This window comes from Gavialis gangeticus, unplaced genomic scaffold, assembly GCF_001723915.1.
Source record: "Gavialis gangeticus isolate Ggan-Ray unplaced genomic scaffold, GavGan_comp1, whole genome shotgun sequence".
NCBI classification, from domain to species: domain Eukaryota; kingdom Metazoa; phylum Chordata; order Crocodylia; family Gavialidae; genus Gavialis; species Gavialis gangeticus.
Window position 1 is genome coordinate 28,345,973 of NW_017728994.1, and position 16,481 is coordinate 28,362,453.

Consider the following 16,481-nt stretch of genomic DNA (forward strand, 5'->3'; position numbering starts at 1 on the left):
GGAAGAAACTAGAGTCAGCTCCACTCAACGTATTTCAGACGGGGCCCATCAAACGGCTGTAAGACGTTTATCTGCTGCTGAAATAGAGTAGATAAAGCTGAAGCTATGATATTAAACCCTTCCCTTGAGTGACGCAATGAATAATGAAAGAGTCTGTGGCTTGTATGAACCGCAGTCTGTGCCTGTGCCGACCGCTGTTTCCATGACCAAAAGGCTGCCTCTACCACTTCTTCTTTTCCCTGTTGAAGGTCCTTCCCTAATTCTCCCACCCATCTAGGATCCTGGTACTGGGAAACTGCTCTACTCCTCAGCCCCAATGCTATGTGCCTCCTCGCTCCCCAAAGTAAGACAAGGTGAGGTGGGGGCAGGGGCTGGCTCCAGGGAACTGTTCCACCGGCTCCGAGGAACTACTCCACTCCCCAGCCTCAATGCCATGTGCCTCCTTGCTCCCTGAAGTGAGGCAGGGGCTGGGGCGGGCTCCGGCTGCAGCCTGCAGCAGTGGCAGCTGCCCTGCCCGGAAGCTGTGCACAATGGCTGGGGCTGGGGCACTTCCGCTGGCAAGTGTGGCAGCATATTACACTATCCTGGGGGGGTGGAGAATAGGCTGGGCTTGACCCCATGTGGAGCGCAGCAGCCCCTTTTGGCCTCCAGGCCCCTGACCCTGTTCCACGTCATCCAGGTCCCCTGGGGTCCCTGGCCCACGCAAGACTCCTCTCCATCCATCCCAGTCCCCTGGGCTCCCTGACTCCAGACAAGGTTGATCACCCTCCACTACAGTCCCAGGGTCCCTGACTCTTATAGGGCTCTATGCAGGGTGCCCCTCAGGCACCTGTGGTGTCTGAAGCAGCGCGAGCCGAAAGGGGGAGGCAGGACCAAAGCGGCGTGCTCGTGGACCAAAGCAGCGTGCTCATGAACCGTTACACCTTAGAGGGAACATTGCAGACACACATACCCCTTATTGGGTGGCTCCATGCCCCCTGCTTTGGTGATGCAGCTGGGTTATGTGATATGGACAGTGCCAGCAGGCAGGGAGTACAATTGTTGGGGGTGGGGCAAGCTGGGCTGCTCAGTCCTGCTGAGGCTCCTCCTGGGTCCTACTGCCCCCATCTCCTATCAACTTTGACAGGAGTCAGGGCAAGCCAATACAGTTTTAAAGCCTAAGGGCTCCCTCCACCTCCGGCTCCCTGCCTGAGGGGGAGGGGCCGTGCAGCCAGTTGCTGCCCACCCTCTCTGGGGCACATGCACAGCTGGCCCCAGTGTTACAGACAGACAGATGGAAGTACTAAGCCTTTTATTACATTAGAAATTTTAAAATGCAGTGTGTCCTGCCACATACCCCCTGCCTCAGTTTTGTTTTTCTGTTGTGCCAGCACTTCAGTACCTTACAGGGTAGACATTGCGTTTTTTCGGTACTCCGGCCAAAAACATTCCCTGCCCCTGGTTTACACCATCTTTTTTCCAATTTACAATTGTTTTATATGGCTACTGTAACTGATAAAAAAAACAATGTTTTATGATTACTAAAGGTTTTGTTGTTGTTTAAATACATAGTCTGTTACCTCTGCGTATGAAAAAATTTGCTGGTGGTGCTTAAGGCTGTATTATTTTAAACTGGTAGTACTCAATCTGTCAGAGTTTGGGAACTGCTACCCTAGATGATAATAGGATAGTCAGAAACAGCCAGGATGGATTCACCAAGAACATGTCATGCCTCAGCAACCTGATTTTGTTCTGCGATAAGGTGGCAAGTTCTGTGGATTGGCAGAGAGCAGTGGATGTCAGATACCTTGAATTTAGCAAGACTTTTGACACCATCTCCCATGACATTCTCATTAATAAGCTAAGGAAATTCAAACTAGACAAAAGTGCTACAAGATGGATGTATAACTGATTGGATCATTGTGCTCAAGGAGCAGTCATAATGATTCAGTGTCTAGTTGGGAGGAGGTATCAAGCAGGCTTCTCTGGGGTCAGTCCTGGGTGTGATACTGTTTAACATCTTCATTAATGATGGGATTGAGTGCATGCTGAGCAAATTTGTGGATATCACCAAGTTGGGTGGAGTTCCAGACCCTCTGGAGGGCAAGGCTAGGATCCAGAATGACTTGGATGGGGGACTGGATAAATCATCCACAATCAATCAACTGAGATTCAAGAAGGATAAGTGCAAAGTCCTGTACTTGGGACTGAATAACTGCATGTATTTGTACATACTACAGAATGATTGGCTAGACCACAGTACTGTAGAGAAGGACCTGGGGACTACAATAATGTAGAGAAGGACCTGGGGGTTATAGTGGACCATAAGCTGAATTTGTATTCAGCCAGCAGCATGGTCTTGTTGCAAAAAAAGGCAACCCTAATCCTGGGGTTGTATTCAAAGAAGTGTCATTTGCAAGTCAAGGGAAGTAATTCTTCTGATCTAGTCAGCACTGGCAAGGCCTCACCCAGAGTAGTTTGGCCAGTTTTGGGCACCATACTTCAACAAAAACTTTGACAACTTACAGTCCAATGGAAAGCAAGAAAAATGATCGGGGTCTGAAAAAAATTAGAAGAACTGGGATTATTTAGTATGGAGAAGAGGAGATGGAAGAAGGATGCAATACCTGAAGGGGAATTAGAGAGAGAACGGAGATAGGCTTTATTAAGTGGCTGTAGGGGACAGGACTAGGTTTAGGATAAAACTTTTTGACTATGAGGATGGCCAAGCTTTGGAGAAGGCTACCTACAGCAGTTGTGGTATCTCCATTCCCAGAAATTTTCAAGAGCTGGTTATGTAGACAATTTGCTGGGGTGGTTTAGCTGGGGACAACCCTTCCTTGAGCAGGAGGTTGGACAAGCTGACCTTATGAGGTCCCTTCCCTCTCCTATGATCCTGCTCACTAGGTATTCCCCACATAAGGGTTGGCATAGTAGAGTGGAAGGCTGAGGGTGGGATAAAGAAACTAGGTAAAATAGGGCATTCATCTTCTAGAATCCTTGTGCAGTGCAGCTGAACTATCATCACCCCTCAAAATTTAACCCACAATGTTGCATGCCTCTTGCATACCTTGACTTCATCTTCTGTGCAATTGAGCTCTGTGCAGCACCTTTCCCGTGGATTCTCTCACCCTTTTGTGCACCAAGAGTTTATGGCAAAACATACCACCCCGGGCACATAATACTTTTGCCACCAACACAACTGGTTAAACTCAGGCAGGAACCTAAGGCTGTGCAGTATAAGTAGAATGGCCAGCTCCTTTGGACTCTGGGATCATCAGTTTTTGCCAGTCAGTCATTAACCCATAGGAAATGACCCTAATCCTTAGTTTCCTCTTTGCCGATTACATGGTGCAGCTCTCAGTTGATCAGCCAGGTGTATGATGTCGCTTATTTGGCCCCTCCCCCATTATTCATTAATTTCCACTAGGTGTCTGCTACTCTCCCCATTATTGCAAATTAGTAAATGTTCAGCTCCATGAATGTTCTAATGGGCTTTTTTGTCTCTGTGCTGAGCCTATAGAAGACTTAAAAATCTGATATGCAGCAGATTCTTCACAGGGGTGAAGCGATTGATTCTTCTCACTTGGGGCTAACTCCTCCTGTGTGTGAATTGAAAAAGTCTGGTCCACTTCAGCATGGTGGGGAGAGAGGGGAGGGTGATGAATTGATGGGGTGGAGGGGGGAAATCCATTCTTTCCTTGGGAGAAAGTCCTGTTCTGTGCTTTTTTATTTCCAGTGGGAAGAATGCGACCTCTGTGCAGAAACAGCCCAAGACATTTTATGAATGGGACCCCTTGAATTATAACATTTCAAAGTTTCCTAAAGCTGTTAATCGGATTAGTTGTATAGTGCAGGAAGTACTTAATACGTATATACAGACACACAATCTCTTCATATCTGAGAGCTGCAGACCTGAACAAACTACCAGACCTGCCATTCTTCTCTCTCTCTTGTCCCTGGAAAACACTTTCTGGCTGTTGTAGGGGAGAGGGGGGAAATAATTGTGCAGTTGGTGATTTGTTGGGCTGTTTTAAAATGCATGCTATGTTAGTCTTTGTGGAACATCTCCAGCTGCCAGGCTCTAGCTAGGGAATATTCTTTCCAAGATCCTACAGATGGGGCTTTAATTAAAATTTAAATCAGCTATTGTTTTTATTTTTAAGGAAATGTTTTCCATGTCCCAGGTCAAATTAGCCATAGAATCATAGAAGTCAGGTCGGAAGGGACCTTGTAGATCTTCAAGTCCAACCCCCTGCCTGGGCAGGAGAAAAACTGGGCTCAAATGACTCCAGCCAGGTAGGCATCAAGCCTCTTCTTAAAGACCCCCAGGGTAGAAGCCAGCACCACTTGCCTTGGAAGTTGGTTGCAGATCCTAGCCGCCCTAACTGTGAAGTCGTTCTTACGGATGTCTAATCTAAACCTACTCTCCAACAACTTATGGCCGTTATTCCTTGTTATGCCAGGGGGCACAAGGGAAAACAAGGTCTCTCCCAAACCCTTCTGGTCCCCCCTAGTGAGTTTATAGACAGTCACCAGGTCCCCCCTCAGCCTTCTCTTGTGAAGGCTGAACAGGTTCAGGTCCTGCAGTCTCTCATTGTAGGGTCTGCCCTGTTGTCCCCGGATCATGTGGGTGGCCCTCCTCTGGACCCTCTCAATGTTGTCCACATCCCTCCTGAAATGGGGCGCAAAGAACTGGCCAGATCAGTTCCAAATCCTTTGAAATGCGTGAAAACTATATATGGCCCTACAACCAGCAAGTGTTCTCCACCCCAAGCTTTTCAGCCTGAGGCTTCGGATACTTCCAAATCTTTTAGCAAGTGTTCTCCATACAGGCCAAAGCCTGGAGGCTTGCGGTTTGGATGCCCCCAAGTTTCACTTGCCCTCAGCCGTATGGATGCAGAAGCAAGGTAAATCAGCTATTGTATTATAGACCCTAGTAACAGTCGCTTGTTAGATGTGTGGCTAGGTGAGAGTCCAGCCACGTCCACCACTAAGATTTCCCTTCCTGATCCCAGTTACTTAGACCCCAAGATAAAATGCTCCCATCTGACTTCTCTTGTATACTAAGAAGGACAGGGATGTGACTGCCCCATCAGTGACCTTTATTTGTAGCATTACCAACTGCAAGTATTCAGATCTCATGGGGCAAGTTTCAATAACTCATGAGTCAAACTTAGAAGTACTAGGTTCAGATTCACTTTCTCTTCTGGTTTTGAGCCCTCAGTGTATCCTTTAGATCACGGCTTTCAAGTGTTTCTTAGCAATCATCAGAATTGGAGAAAGTTATTCCATAAGAACTTGAGGTTTCCCTGATTCCAGCAGCTGGAGATTTCAGGAAAAAACAAATACTGTGACATTTGTGACAAAATTATGGGAGTTGTCAACTTTGCCTCTGAGAAATAAGGAGCATCAGGGCTATTGGAGACAAAATCCATTAAGAGCAAGGTACTCCTGCATTCCAGTGAAGGGCTCACCATGCCTTTTATGGTGCAGTTCATTGTTCCCATCACTTAATTCAAGAACTCTCTGTAGACTTCCTCATGCTCTGCCCCATTTTCTTCCCTGTTCATCTCCTGCTGATTTCTTCGGTCTTTTCTTTTTCTTCTGGCCACTTTTCATTTCGGAACATTCTCCACTGTAAATGCTGCTTTCTAGAACAAACTCTGTCCTCTCCCCAGTTTTCCACGACTGCCTTCTGCTTCATTTCTCTATGGAGAACTACTTTCTCTTTTGTATGTCCATGTTCCTCGCAAGTGAACTTGTTAGTTGAATCGCAGTGAATTGGTACAATCCTTCTGCTGCTTCTAGATCAAAACATCTACTGATTACAGGAAATCTCAGGAAAAGCTTTGTAACTCTGAGAACAACAGGACCATGGAACAAACTGCCCAAAGAAACTGCCTATGGATTATAGTGACTAAAGAAGTTGTTGGAAACCTCCAGTGGAGGGGATTCTGTACAAGAGGCTGGAGAGGCAGATGTCTGGGATGGCTTCAATTTGCATCTCTGGGGGTTGGACCAGAGAGTGATTGAGGTTCCTTCCAGCACTGGTTACTTAAAACCTTTTGTTGTATTGGGTCTGATCTGGAAATGTTTACTCATCTGAGAAACCTAGTTTAGTCCAAGAGTGCTGCCTTTGTAAGGTCTGTACAGCTGAGCCCATAGCTAGCCTCTTATTTGGTAGATATAGTGGATCTTTTCAATTTGTTGAGAATCCCAGAAGAGACAAAATGGCAAGTTCAGGCTCAAGGCAAATATATTTTTACCATTTGTGCCTTTTGATGTGCTCATACTCTATTGGCTCAGCTTAAAATTTCTCAGATGCTGAAACTTTAGAATATTTCCAAGCAAGAACAGATTAATTCTGTATCAAAGTCATGAGAAATGCATCTGTAATAGGGATATCCTGATCACAACTACTAGCTAGTTTGTCCTCATAGAAGCTCTGAAGGCCAGTGCAGGGTTCTCTCTAAGATCTCTCCTGACGTGTTTTGTTCAGTCTAACTTGTCCAAACACGAGTCCTGGGATTTCCTTGTTCAGTCTCTTCCATTTCACCACTCAGTACTTCAGTCTCTGTTCTCCATTGTGCTCTGTGCGGTTCAGTTCTCGAGTCTGATACTGTAAAACTGCTGTTTTGGGGCTAGATGTTTCTTGGTGACTTCAGATCAAATCTACTCAATTTACAAGCAATAATATTTTCTTTCAGCCTCGCTGCCATCTTTGAAACCTCATCCTTGGCTCTGAGAGTCATGTTGGACTGTTTATTTTCTCCACTGCTATAATACTGGAGGTCCTGCACTCATAATTACAACCTTGGTGTCACCTGTGTTAGGCTGTTATTACCATATTTAGTACCATCTGAAAGACTGAAACAGGGTTTGTTTGGGTTCTTTCTCTTCAATAAAAATTGCCTCCAGCTAAAAGGCAGTTGCACTAAGAATAGTGCTAAAATGAAAGATGTCTTTAATTCTTCATATTTCATATGCTGAAACTCTTTTGGATCTTTAAGAGAAGGGTAAAAGGAATTTTTTGGCAATTGTTTGCCTGGGCCTAAGCAGGAAGTCTCTGTGCTTGAAGCCTTAACTGTTAAGGGCTGTACAATGAGGGGGGTCACATTAACACCGTTGACTATCTTGCCTCATTTAGTCCATTGAAATTAATGCAACCTTAGTACAGATTCTTGAGATGCAAGACGCAGTTACCTCATCCTAGTAACAAGCAGATATGCCATCAGCTCTCCCAGCTTGACCCTGCAAGTGCTCTGATAGTGATTGTTGGCTAGGCTGCAGTGAGTCAGCTAGCACTGAACCAAGTGGCTATTCCAAAGGAAAACTGACTAAGGGTGTAAACAGATATGGCCTTTGTGCCACTATAAAAACCCATGCCCCTTGTCATGGCACAAATGCCCCAAATTTGTGGCTGAGACACAGGCGGTATATTTCATGCTGCTATTTTGCGGTTGACATTAGGGAGGTGTGAAGCAGGCCCTATTCAATTCATGCACACACTGGAGGTGATAAAAAGCCTCCCCTGACCCCTCCCTTTCCACAGCTGCACCCAGTGTTCTTAATCATAAACCACTGTGCTTGCTTTTCCTCCTCAGATCCGCAGTGGCCTCACATTCAAAAACTTGTCTAACATTATCCCAACTATGCAGTTGGGCAGGAAATCTCCCCTTAAAAAAAAACAAAAACAAAAAGACGACAAATCCTTGCATCTTGCAAATTTTTTCCAGAATAAGTTAAAGTGGATTGCTTACCTTAAATTTACTTGCACATTTGCAGAAAATTCATTCTATGCTCAAAGAGCACAGTGCTACAGATATGGATAAGATAATTGTTTTTCATACAAGACAGATTGTATCCTTGAATGGTGTGTACCCCCAGTGGCTGGGAGGGTGCGGCTGCACAGGCGGCGGCAGTGGGAGCCCAGCGGTGGGCTCCCACAGACACTGCCAGCTGGGGTAGGGTGATGGGGGGTGAGCGCTGACCGTGGATCAGTGACCAGGGGCAATCATGGATCAGCGGCAGCCGAGGCAATCATGGACCACCCGCAGACCAGTGGCAGGGTGGCGAGCGGCAACTGCCCACAGGGGTGCACATGCACCCACATGGCCCCTGACTGTATCCAAGCTTTAAGTGCAAAATGCAACTTGGCCTTAACTACTGAGCCTCTAAATAGCTGAGAGGCTGCTACTTCAACAAGCGCAGAATCAAAGTTCCTCCCACGCACTTCAGCGGATCTAGCAACACGCTCATGCAAGTAAGATTGAGGGACTACTGCCTCAGATCTAGTCTTACAATAACACCAAAGGAAAAATAAACTGCCCCACGCCTATAGCCTGCACTTACCTGTAGTATGTCTTGTGCTGCTGTCTGAATGCTTTAAGTCAATAGTTCTGTCTATTTGAAACAGCTTCAAATCCTCTTCATCTAAAGCGATATCTCCCCAAAAGGCAGCTGGGAAAAAACACAGATAAATGAAATTACAGTGAGTTCAGCTCTAGTTTGGAAGAGAAGTGCCACTACAGGATTGTAAAACTGAGGAATAATTACCTCTATAGAATGAAAAATGGGAAGAAATAGGAAAAAGTCATGACCTTCCTTTTGAAAAATTGAATCGGAATCATTGGGCTAATAGAAACCATTGCCAAAGTTTAAGATAAGCTGCTTCTGCAGAACAAACAGAATGCATGAAAGGACCTGAATAGCTAGGATTCCTTCAGTTCCCCTTTGTTTCATTGCTGACTGCAAACCAAGTCTTGGGGTGCTGCTTTTCACCCTTTCTTAGTATCCACTTCATTTTGCCCTTTTGACAGGGGAAAATGTAAACTAGTTTGCAGCTCAGATTGACTGGATGGATATTTCTGTTAACTCTGCATTAGGTACTGTAAAATGACACTGCAGGGGGAGTTTTGCAATTGCATCTAGCTTCAGATTTGTAGGGAAGTTCAGGTTCATTATTACCCTCGAGTTACAAGCAGAAGGATAAACACAAAATTAACCTCCCCCCCCCACACACAATCTTTCAGCATTCATGACTTGAAGAAATAAAAGTCTTAGAAACCCCAATTCCTCAAAGCATTGGAAATAAGAATAGCAGGGGGAAAATCCCAAAGCCCTCTATTACTCTAAGCCAATATTCTATGGTCAGTTCTGGAATTTAAACTAAACAAACACAGGTAATGAGCAGTTGATCAAGTGGGTCTTAAATATAACAAACAGGTTCTGAACGATCTGTTAATAAGCATGCAAAAAAAGTTGGGTTACGTATGTTGATTTAAAAAACACAACGTGCACACAAGGCAAATGTATCCCTGCTGCAACTGCAGTGAGCTCCAGAAGTTCTACAGGGAGTGAATCTGACTTGCAGTCCCTAGAAAGGATGATTTCTCCCCTCAGCCTCCACACCTGGAATTTCACTAAAAATGTGTACATTAAAAAAATAAATAACTCATGCATCCCAGAAGAAAAATCACCAAACTACAGTACATGCTGGGGAATCATGAAGTTTCACTAGCTGTCATTGCCATGGCCAGGTATTAAACTGGGAATGGAGTGAACCAAAATAAACTTGAGAACCAATTGTTTCTTTAAAAGATAAAATGAGAACGTGACTGTTAAGTGGAAAAATGAATTAAAAGAATAAAAAGATGAATTATTGTTTCTTTTGAAAAGCTATTGATCATTTTTCTCTTCCTCTTCATTGGAAATTACACACAAGTGCTTGCTCATGACAAGGTATCCAGGTTGTAGCCGTGTTGGTCTAGAGATAAAACATATCACCTCTGCTCATGACAAGTATTCTACATTGCTTCCCATGTGCTTTGTGGGCAATCAGGTTAGGTGTGGATGAATTGCTAGTAGACAGGAGTTTTCCAGTGTTTTACCTGGTGCAAATCACTTGCTCTGTGATGTCGCAATCTGCACAAGGGGTGCAGTGGTTTTGTTTGTTCTATTATGTACAACCCCTTCCGACATCATCCACACTTGGAAAAGCAACTTCACAAAACTACTGAAGATGAATTTCCAAGAAAATGGTTTCACCTGGCTCCAGACAAAAAGCAGGTGCAGTCCCCTCTCACTGGGGTAAGTAAAGCTACCAGGAAAAACAAAGTGGAAATTAAGCAATACCACATTGAGTCTAACTGCCAGCATATGTCTTAGCCTCTCCACAGCTTGAAGGGAAGCTTGCAAGTAGGTTAAATAGACCAGTAAAATGAAGAGCTCAAGATGTAACGCTGTCTAGATCAGCAGTATCAAGCTCATCAGGTCCCATGGGCCAGGTGAATGGCTTAGGGGCCTGTCTGCAGCAAGCAGGCCAGACCTGCCTCATGTGCTGCGTGCAGGTCATGCCTGTCCCAGTCCCACGTGCCCATGCAGCACAGGGAGACAACTTAGAGCACACCACATGTGGCAAGAGGGTTTACTCTGAGACTGACAGGCAGCACCATGAGCCAGATGATCAGGCACCCTGGACCAGATGATCCAGCCTGCAAGCCGTATTTTTGACACCCCTGGCCTAGAGCAACCACACCTTTAGCTATGCCTAGGCTGCAACAGCATTGTTCTTGGCCATACAAGGTAAAAATCATGCCAGTGCTACTGTGGAGCAGCCTACTGGAGCCAAAAATCACAGAAGAAAAGAAACTGCCCCTATCTAGCTCCAAATACCACATAGAAAGGGGGAGAAAGGGCCAGCTCTTTTACTTTACAATTGCTTTCTCCTTTCCTTATGTGAGGCAGGGACTCTCAACCCAAAGCAGTGCTGGGAAGCACAGGGAGACTGGAAGCCAGGATTCCTGGGTCTTGGTGTCCATTTGGACCAGAGGCAATCGCAACTTGCATCTCTCTGTTCACCTGAAGGGTTCAAGTGTTCTTAAACACCTTTTAAAGCATCACAAAGCTTTATAGGCATGGGAGTATTTCACTGTGGCCCTTCTCCAAAACAGGCAGGCAAATCCTCTCCACACATGGCTTGAAAGGAAAGTTAGTCTAGTGGCCAGGGATCCACCACCAGACTTCCAGTCCCCGCTCTGCCACAGATTCCCAATGTGCCTTTGGTCAAGTCCTTTATGGTAAAATTTTTCAAGGCACAGACAACAGCCTGGGCCTTGTTCCCACCAAAAGTCATGATTAAACCACTCAGCCATCTTTCCTTAATCAAAGGACAAGTTAGATGTTTTATGGGCTGTTGTGACCTTTCCACCAGCTGGGTAGAGAATCTTGAAGTCATCATACCTCCCTGCAGGTGCCAATTCTACCTTTGAAAAATCTGAACTTTGCACATTTTTGAGCTCCCAACTGCAGAATGCAGACAGCCATACTTCTCTGCACTCAGCTACTACAGTAAAGAGTGCCCCACAACAACTACAGAAAATACTGTCTTTGATTAATCGAGAGAAACTTAAACTGTTTGCTACCAATATCCCTGTACTAAGTCCCTGTACACTGTCCCAAGTCAGCTACAGAGTATCTAGCCAAAGAACTGGATTGTGCTCAGGTCTCCGTTTTACATCAGAACCTAGCTCGGCTTCCTGGCTGGGTCTGCTTTAATGGAATATTTAACCACATAGTTTCATTTTGGGTACACACTAGGGCTGTGTGAAATGTTGACAGCTGTTTTGTTTCAGAGGTGTTTTGGGCTATTTGGGTGCCCGAAACACTGAATCCGAATCAAAACGGAAAGCTCCAAACTAATCAGAAGGCTCCAAAACATTTCAGAAATGTTTCAGAGATATGACCCACTAAATAAAGCCCAGCTCTATGGACACCATTTACGTAAGGAATAAAAGCAGCCTCAGATGACAGCCAACTCAGCAAGACCAACGGAAAGTCGGAGTTAAAACTGGAAAAGACTCAGAGGAAACAATGACATAGCTCCTTGTGGCACAGTGGTGCTAGATTCCACTCCACGGAGTCAGGCATCACGAAGATAGTAAAGTTTCATCCTTGTGGTAAGAAGAGAGAGCTTCTGGGTGCTATCACAATGCATGTAGTAATGCGAAGCAGTAGAACATTTCATAGAATCATAGAAAAATAGGGTTGGAACAGCCCTTAACATCTAGTACAGCCTCCTGCTCAAAGCAGTACTGGACCATCCCCAACTATATCATGCCAGCTAAGGCTTTGTCAAGTCAGGCTTTAAAAACCTCCAAGGATAGAGATTCTACCACCGCTCTAGGCAACCTGCTCCAGTGCTTTACCACCCTCCTAGTGAGAAAATTTTTCCTAATATTCAACTTAAAAGTTCCCTTGCTGCAACTTGAGACCATTGATGCTTGTTCTCTCATCTGCCACCGCTAAGAACAGTCCAGCTTCATCATCTTTGGAACCACCCTGCAGGTAGCTGAAGGCTGCTATCAAATCCCCCCTCAGTCTCCTCTTCTCATTACTAAATAAGCTCAGCTCGCTCAGCCTTTCCTTGGAAGTCACGCACACCAGCCCTAACCATTTTCACTGTTCTCAGCTGGACTCTCTCCAACTTGTCCACATCCTTTCTATAGCAAGGGGTTCAAAACTGGACACAGTACTACAGATGTAGCCTCACCAGTGCAAAATAGTAGCGAATAATTACTTCCCTCCATCAGCTGGCAGCATTTCTATGAATGCAGCCCAGTATGCTGTTAGCCGTCTTGGCAACAAGGGCACACTGCTGACTCATACCCAGCTTATTGTCCACTATAACCCCCAAGGTCCTTTTCTGCAAAGCTGCTGCTTAGTCAGTTAGTCCCAACCCTGTACTGGTTCATGGGATTCTTCTGTCCTAAGTGTAGGACTTTGCACTTCTCCTTATTGAACCTCAGGACATTTCTTTTGGCCTAATCCTTCAATTTGTCAAGGTCTCTCTGAATCCTAGACCTACCCTCTAGTGTATCTACTACTCCCCCCAGCCTGGTATCATCCACGAACTTGCTGAGGGTGCAATCCATCCCATCTTCCAGATCGTAAATGAAGATATTGAACAAAACTGGCCCCAGGACCAACCCCTGGGGCACTCCAGTTGATACCAGCTGCATTGAGCCATTGATCACTACCCACTGAGCCCAACAATCCAGCCAGCTGTCTATCCACCTTACAGTCCGTTCATCCAACCTGTACTTCCTTAGCTTGCTTGCAAGAATGCTGTGGAAGACGGTATCAAAAGCCTTACTAAAGTCAAGTCACTGCTTTCCCTGCATCCACAGAGCCAGTCATCCCCAAGAAGGCAATCAGGTTGGTCAGGCATGACTTGCCCTTGGTGAATCCATGCTGACTGTTCCTGATCACCAGGGATCCAGGTTTTCTGTTTTCCATGGGAAAATGGAGAAAACCACAGATTTCCCCTTTTAGCAGAAAAATCCATGGATTCTCTGCTTTTGCAAAGAGCTCTTGCAGGCTGGCACAGCTCCACCCTGCAAGAGCTGATTACAGAAAGGGTAGGAAAACCCCAGCCCTACCCAGAGTGGGAGGGGGAAGGGGAAGGGGAAGGCCAGAGCTAGGCTCAGGCTCAGACTCAGGCTCACCCTTTGCCCCTGGATCCTAGAGGTAAGTGGGGCTTGGGGGTTGTGGGGCAGGACTGGGGAAGGGGGCTGGAAGAGCAGGGGGTGCTGCTGGCCCCAAGCGGCACACCGCAGCCAGGACCAGGGGGTCAGGGCTGGGGGGGGTGATGGCAGGGTTGCCCCTCTGTGGGGGGCTTTGCAGGCAAGTGATGCGGGGTGCGGTGCTGTGGTGCCCACCATGTGTGGGCCACACACATGCCGCTCAGCCAGCGGCCCGGGGAGGGGGGGGACTCACATGCAGCTGTGGGTCTGGGGGGCTGTTGTGAGGGAGTGAGGGGCTTGAGGAGGGCTGAAGAGGCTGTGTGGGGGGGGGGGCACCAGCAGCGCTGGGGAGAGCTGTGGGGGGCCTTTAGTTTGTAGCATGGATTTTGGGTTTTTAATAAGAGAATTTGCCTTTTTTTAAAAAAAAAATCGGAGAAAACCAGGATCCCTGCTGATCACTTTCTTCTCCTCCTCTAAGTGCTTAGAAATGGATGCCTTGAGGAGCTGCTCCATGATTTTTCTATGGACTGAGGTGAGGCTGACCGGCTGTAGTTCCCTGGGTCCTTCTCCTTCCCTTTTTTAAAGATTGGCACTATATTTGCCCTTTTCCAGTCATCGGGGACCTCCCCTGATCACCAGGAGTTTTCAAAGTTTATGGCCAGTAGCTCTGCAATCACATCAGCCAACTCCCTCGGTACCCTAAGCTGCATTGCACCCAGCCCCATGGACTTGTATAAGTCCAGCTTTTTTAAATAGTCCCTAACCTGTTCTTTCACCACTGAGAGCAGAGGCAGCTGGGGGGGGGGCTGTGCATTCCCTGGCGGAACCAGAAGTACTTCCCGTCCACTTCTGGGTTCACCGCCGAGCACATAGGGGGCCTCCCTGCGCTCCTGTGGGACGCTCCACCTGCCTCACTATCGCAGCATTCATGATTCACCTGGTACCTTGAGGTATGTAGAAAAAACATTTAAAGCTGTCTATGTCCAAATCGCCGATTCTCCGAATCAGCATCAAATCTTCAGATTCAGATTTGGCCGAATCAAATCAGGGACAGCAATCCAAATCAAAGAATCGATCCACTGTCCCCAATTTGGGCCAAATCCAAATCGAATAGGACCCGTTTCACACACCCCTACTGTACAGTGCAGCTATTAAGACTGCAATGGCTATAATTCACAAGGACTGCTCATCTTCTTTGAAGGGTCACTATAGCTATGAAAAGACATTGCAATCGTCTTGGGAGAAATGGTTCTCTCCTCAGGCAAAGTGCAGTCATTCCCACAATGCACCACTTCCAACCTAATCATGGCTCCTGCTGAGTTTGGGGTGGCTGCTCTAGCCCTAGCAGTAGAACGCTCTTGCCCAGAAGTGATGAGGTACAGGTGGTCTTGGCCATGCATTAACTGCTCTGCATGATAACTTGCCAGCCAGCTGCATAAGATCAGCACTGGAGCAGCATCCATCAGAGTAACAGTGGACATAAAAACACAGGTTTTTATGCCAATAAGGTGTGGGTGGGGAGGTACTCACTCTCAATACCTCTCTTACTTTCTCTCTCATGGATATTTGTTTTTATTTCAAAGTATTTTGCTATACTAAAAACACCAAACAGTTTCTTTTTACCTACATTACCTTTTTATTATATCAAACACCCTCCCATGGTACTTATTCCCATATTTACAGATGGGGAAATTGAGACACCAGGAACTGAGCCAAGTGGCCTGTTCAAGGTCACAAAACAGATTAACAGCAGAGGCAGAAATACAACTGAGACCCTCCAAATGCCAATCCAGTACCCCAGCCAGCGAACCATAACGTTCGTAACTTCCCTCACTCCCTGGCTCTTTTCCGAACCAAACTGCCTTTACTGACTCCAATTATTTACATTGTCCCTCTCTCTCTCTCACAACACTTTCTATCTCTTTAAGTTTTGGAATATTTTTCCAATTTTAGAAGAGAGAACCAGTGCCTAACAGCACTCAAGGTACAGCCATAGCATAGATTTACATAACAGTATTATTACATTTTCCATGTTACTTTATATCTCAGGGCAGCAGTTTTTCCAGCTCCAGTGAAGGCATTTGTTTTTGTTACGAAGTCATACATCATTCTGAAAGATGGCCTGCAACAAAAGCAGAATTTCTCCAACATTTATTTCCAGCTGTCTGCAGTCCCAAAGTGCTCTGGGGAGAACCACCATTCATCATAGTTCTGCAGTGGCAGCATAGCTTTCTTTGCTGGAAGTCTCAAAATGAAAATACTGTGCTACTTCTCAGCTGTCAGGGGCTACTTCCTTACAACATACACCCAGAAAAATCTGGAAACACGCAACCCCAGAGCTACCCTCTCTTATGTTTGCTCTAGCATCTTCAGAGAGCTGTCCCAAAGAAGTGACTGGGCAGAGGTTACAAAAAGTTTAGGTTCGGGAGCTGCAAGTGCTTTTGCTGTATAAACATTTCTCAAAAATAGCCCCTTTAAAATGTTGTTATTATTATTATTATTATTAATGTATACAAGAGATCAAAACAGCAGTCTAAGAAACTTAGAACATGACCCTTCTCGCATGGAGAGCTTTGTAAAAATTAGTCTGAAGATCCAGCAAGGCAAGGGTTCTTTTTTCGTTCCTTCAACTAAACCACACAAAAGTAGCTCCCTTCCTGCAGAATTTTCAACTTGGAAAGGCTTCACAAAGTTGTGTTCCTTCAACAGCAGCCTGACACTGGGAACATGCTGCAGGCACTGTGCAGAAGATGAACATAATTCCTTCTACTTAGAGAAAGGCAACACCAGAGGCATAGCAAACTCCTGTTATGCTCTGGGCAGAGTATTGTTTTATTACTGGTGACTGCAGGCCTGGGTGCAAAGGCTCTTACCTCCCTGACTGCTTTGGCAGCAGCTCCTGTGCCTGTTGTTGTGCTCATACTGCTGCAGCTGAGCAGCAGCCTCAACAGGGGATACCAGAATACTCCTGCCCGC

General features: G+C 46.0%; 1 protein-coding gene across 1 annotated transcript in view; it reads right to left on the bottom strand.

Annotated features, from left to right (window-relative positions):
- TLL2 (tolloid like 2) overlaps window positions 1-16,481 on the bottom strand; it is a 194,797-nt gene that overhangs the window by 157,579 nt on the left and 20,737 nt on the right. Inside the window, exon 3 of the mRNA XM_019502102.1 lies at window positions 8,335-8,442. Coding sequence (XP_019357647.1) covers window positions 8,335-8,442 — 108 coding nt within the window. The remainder of the gene's footprint in view (window positions 1-8,334; window positions 8,443-16,481) is intronic.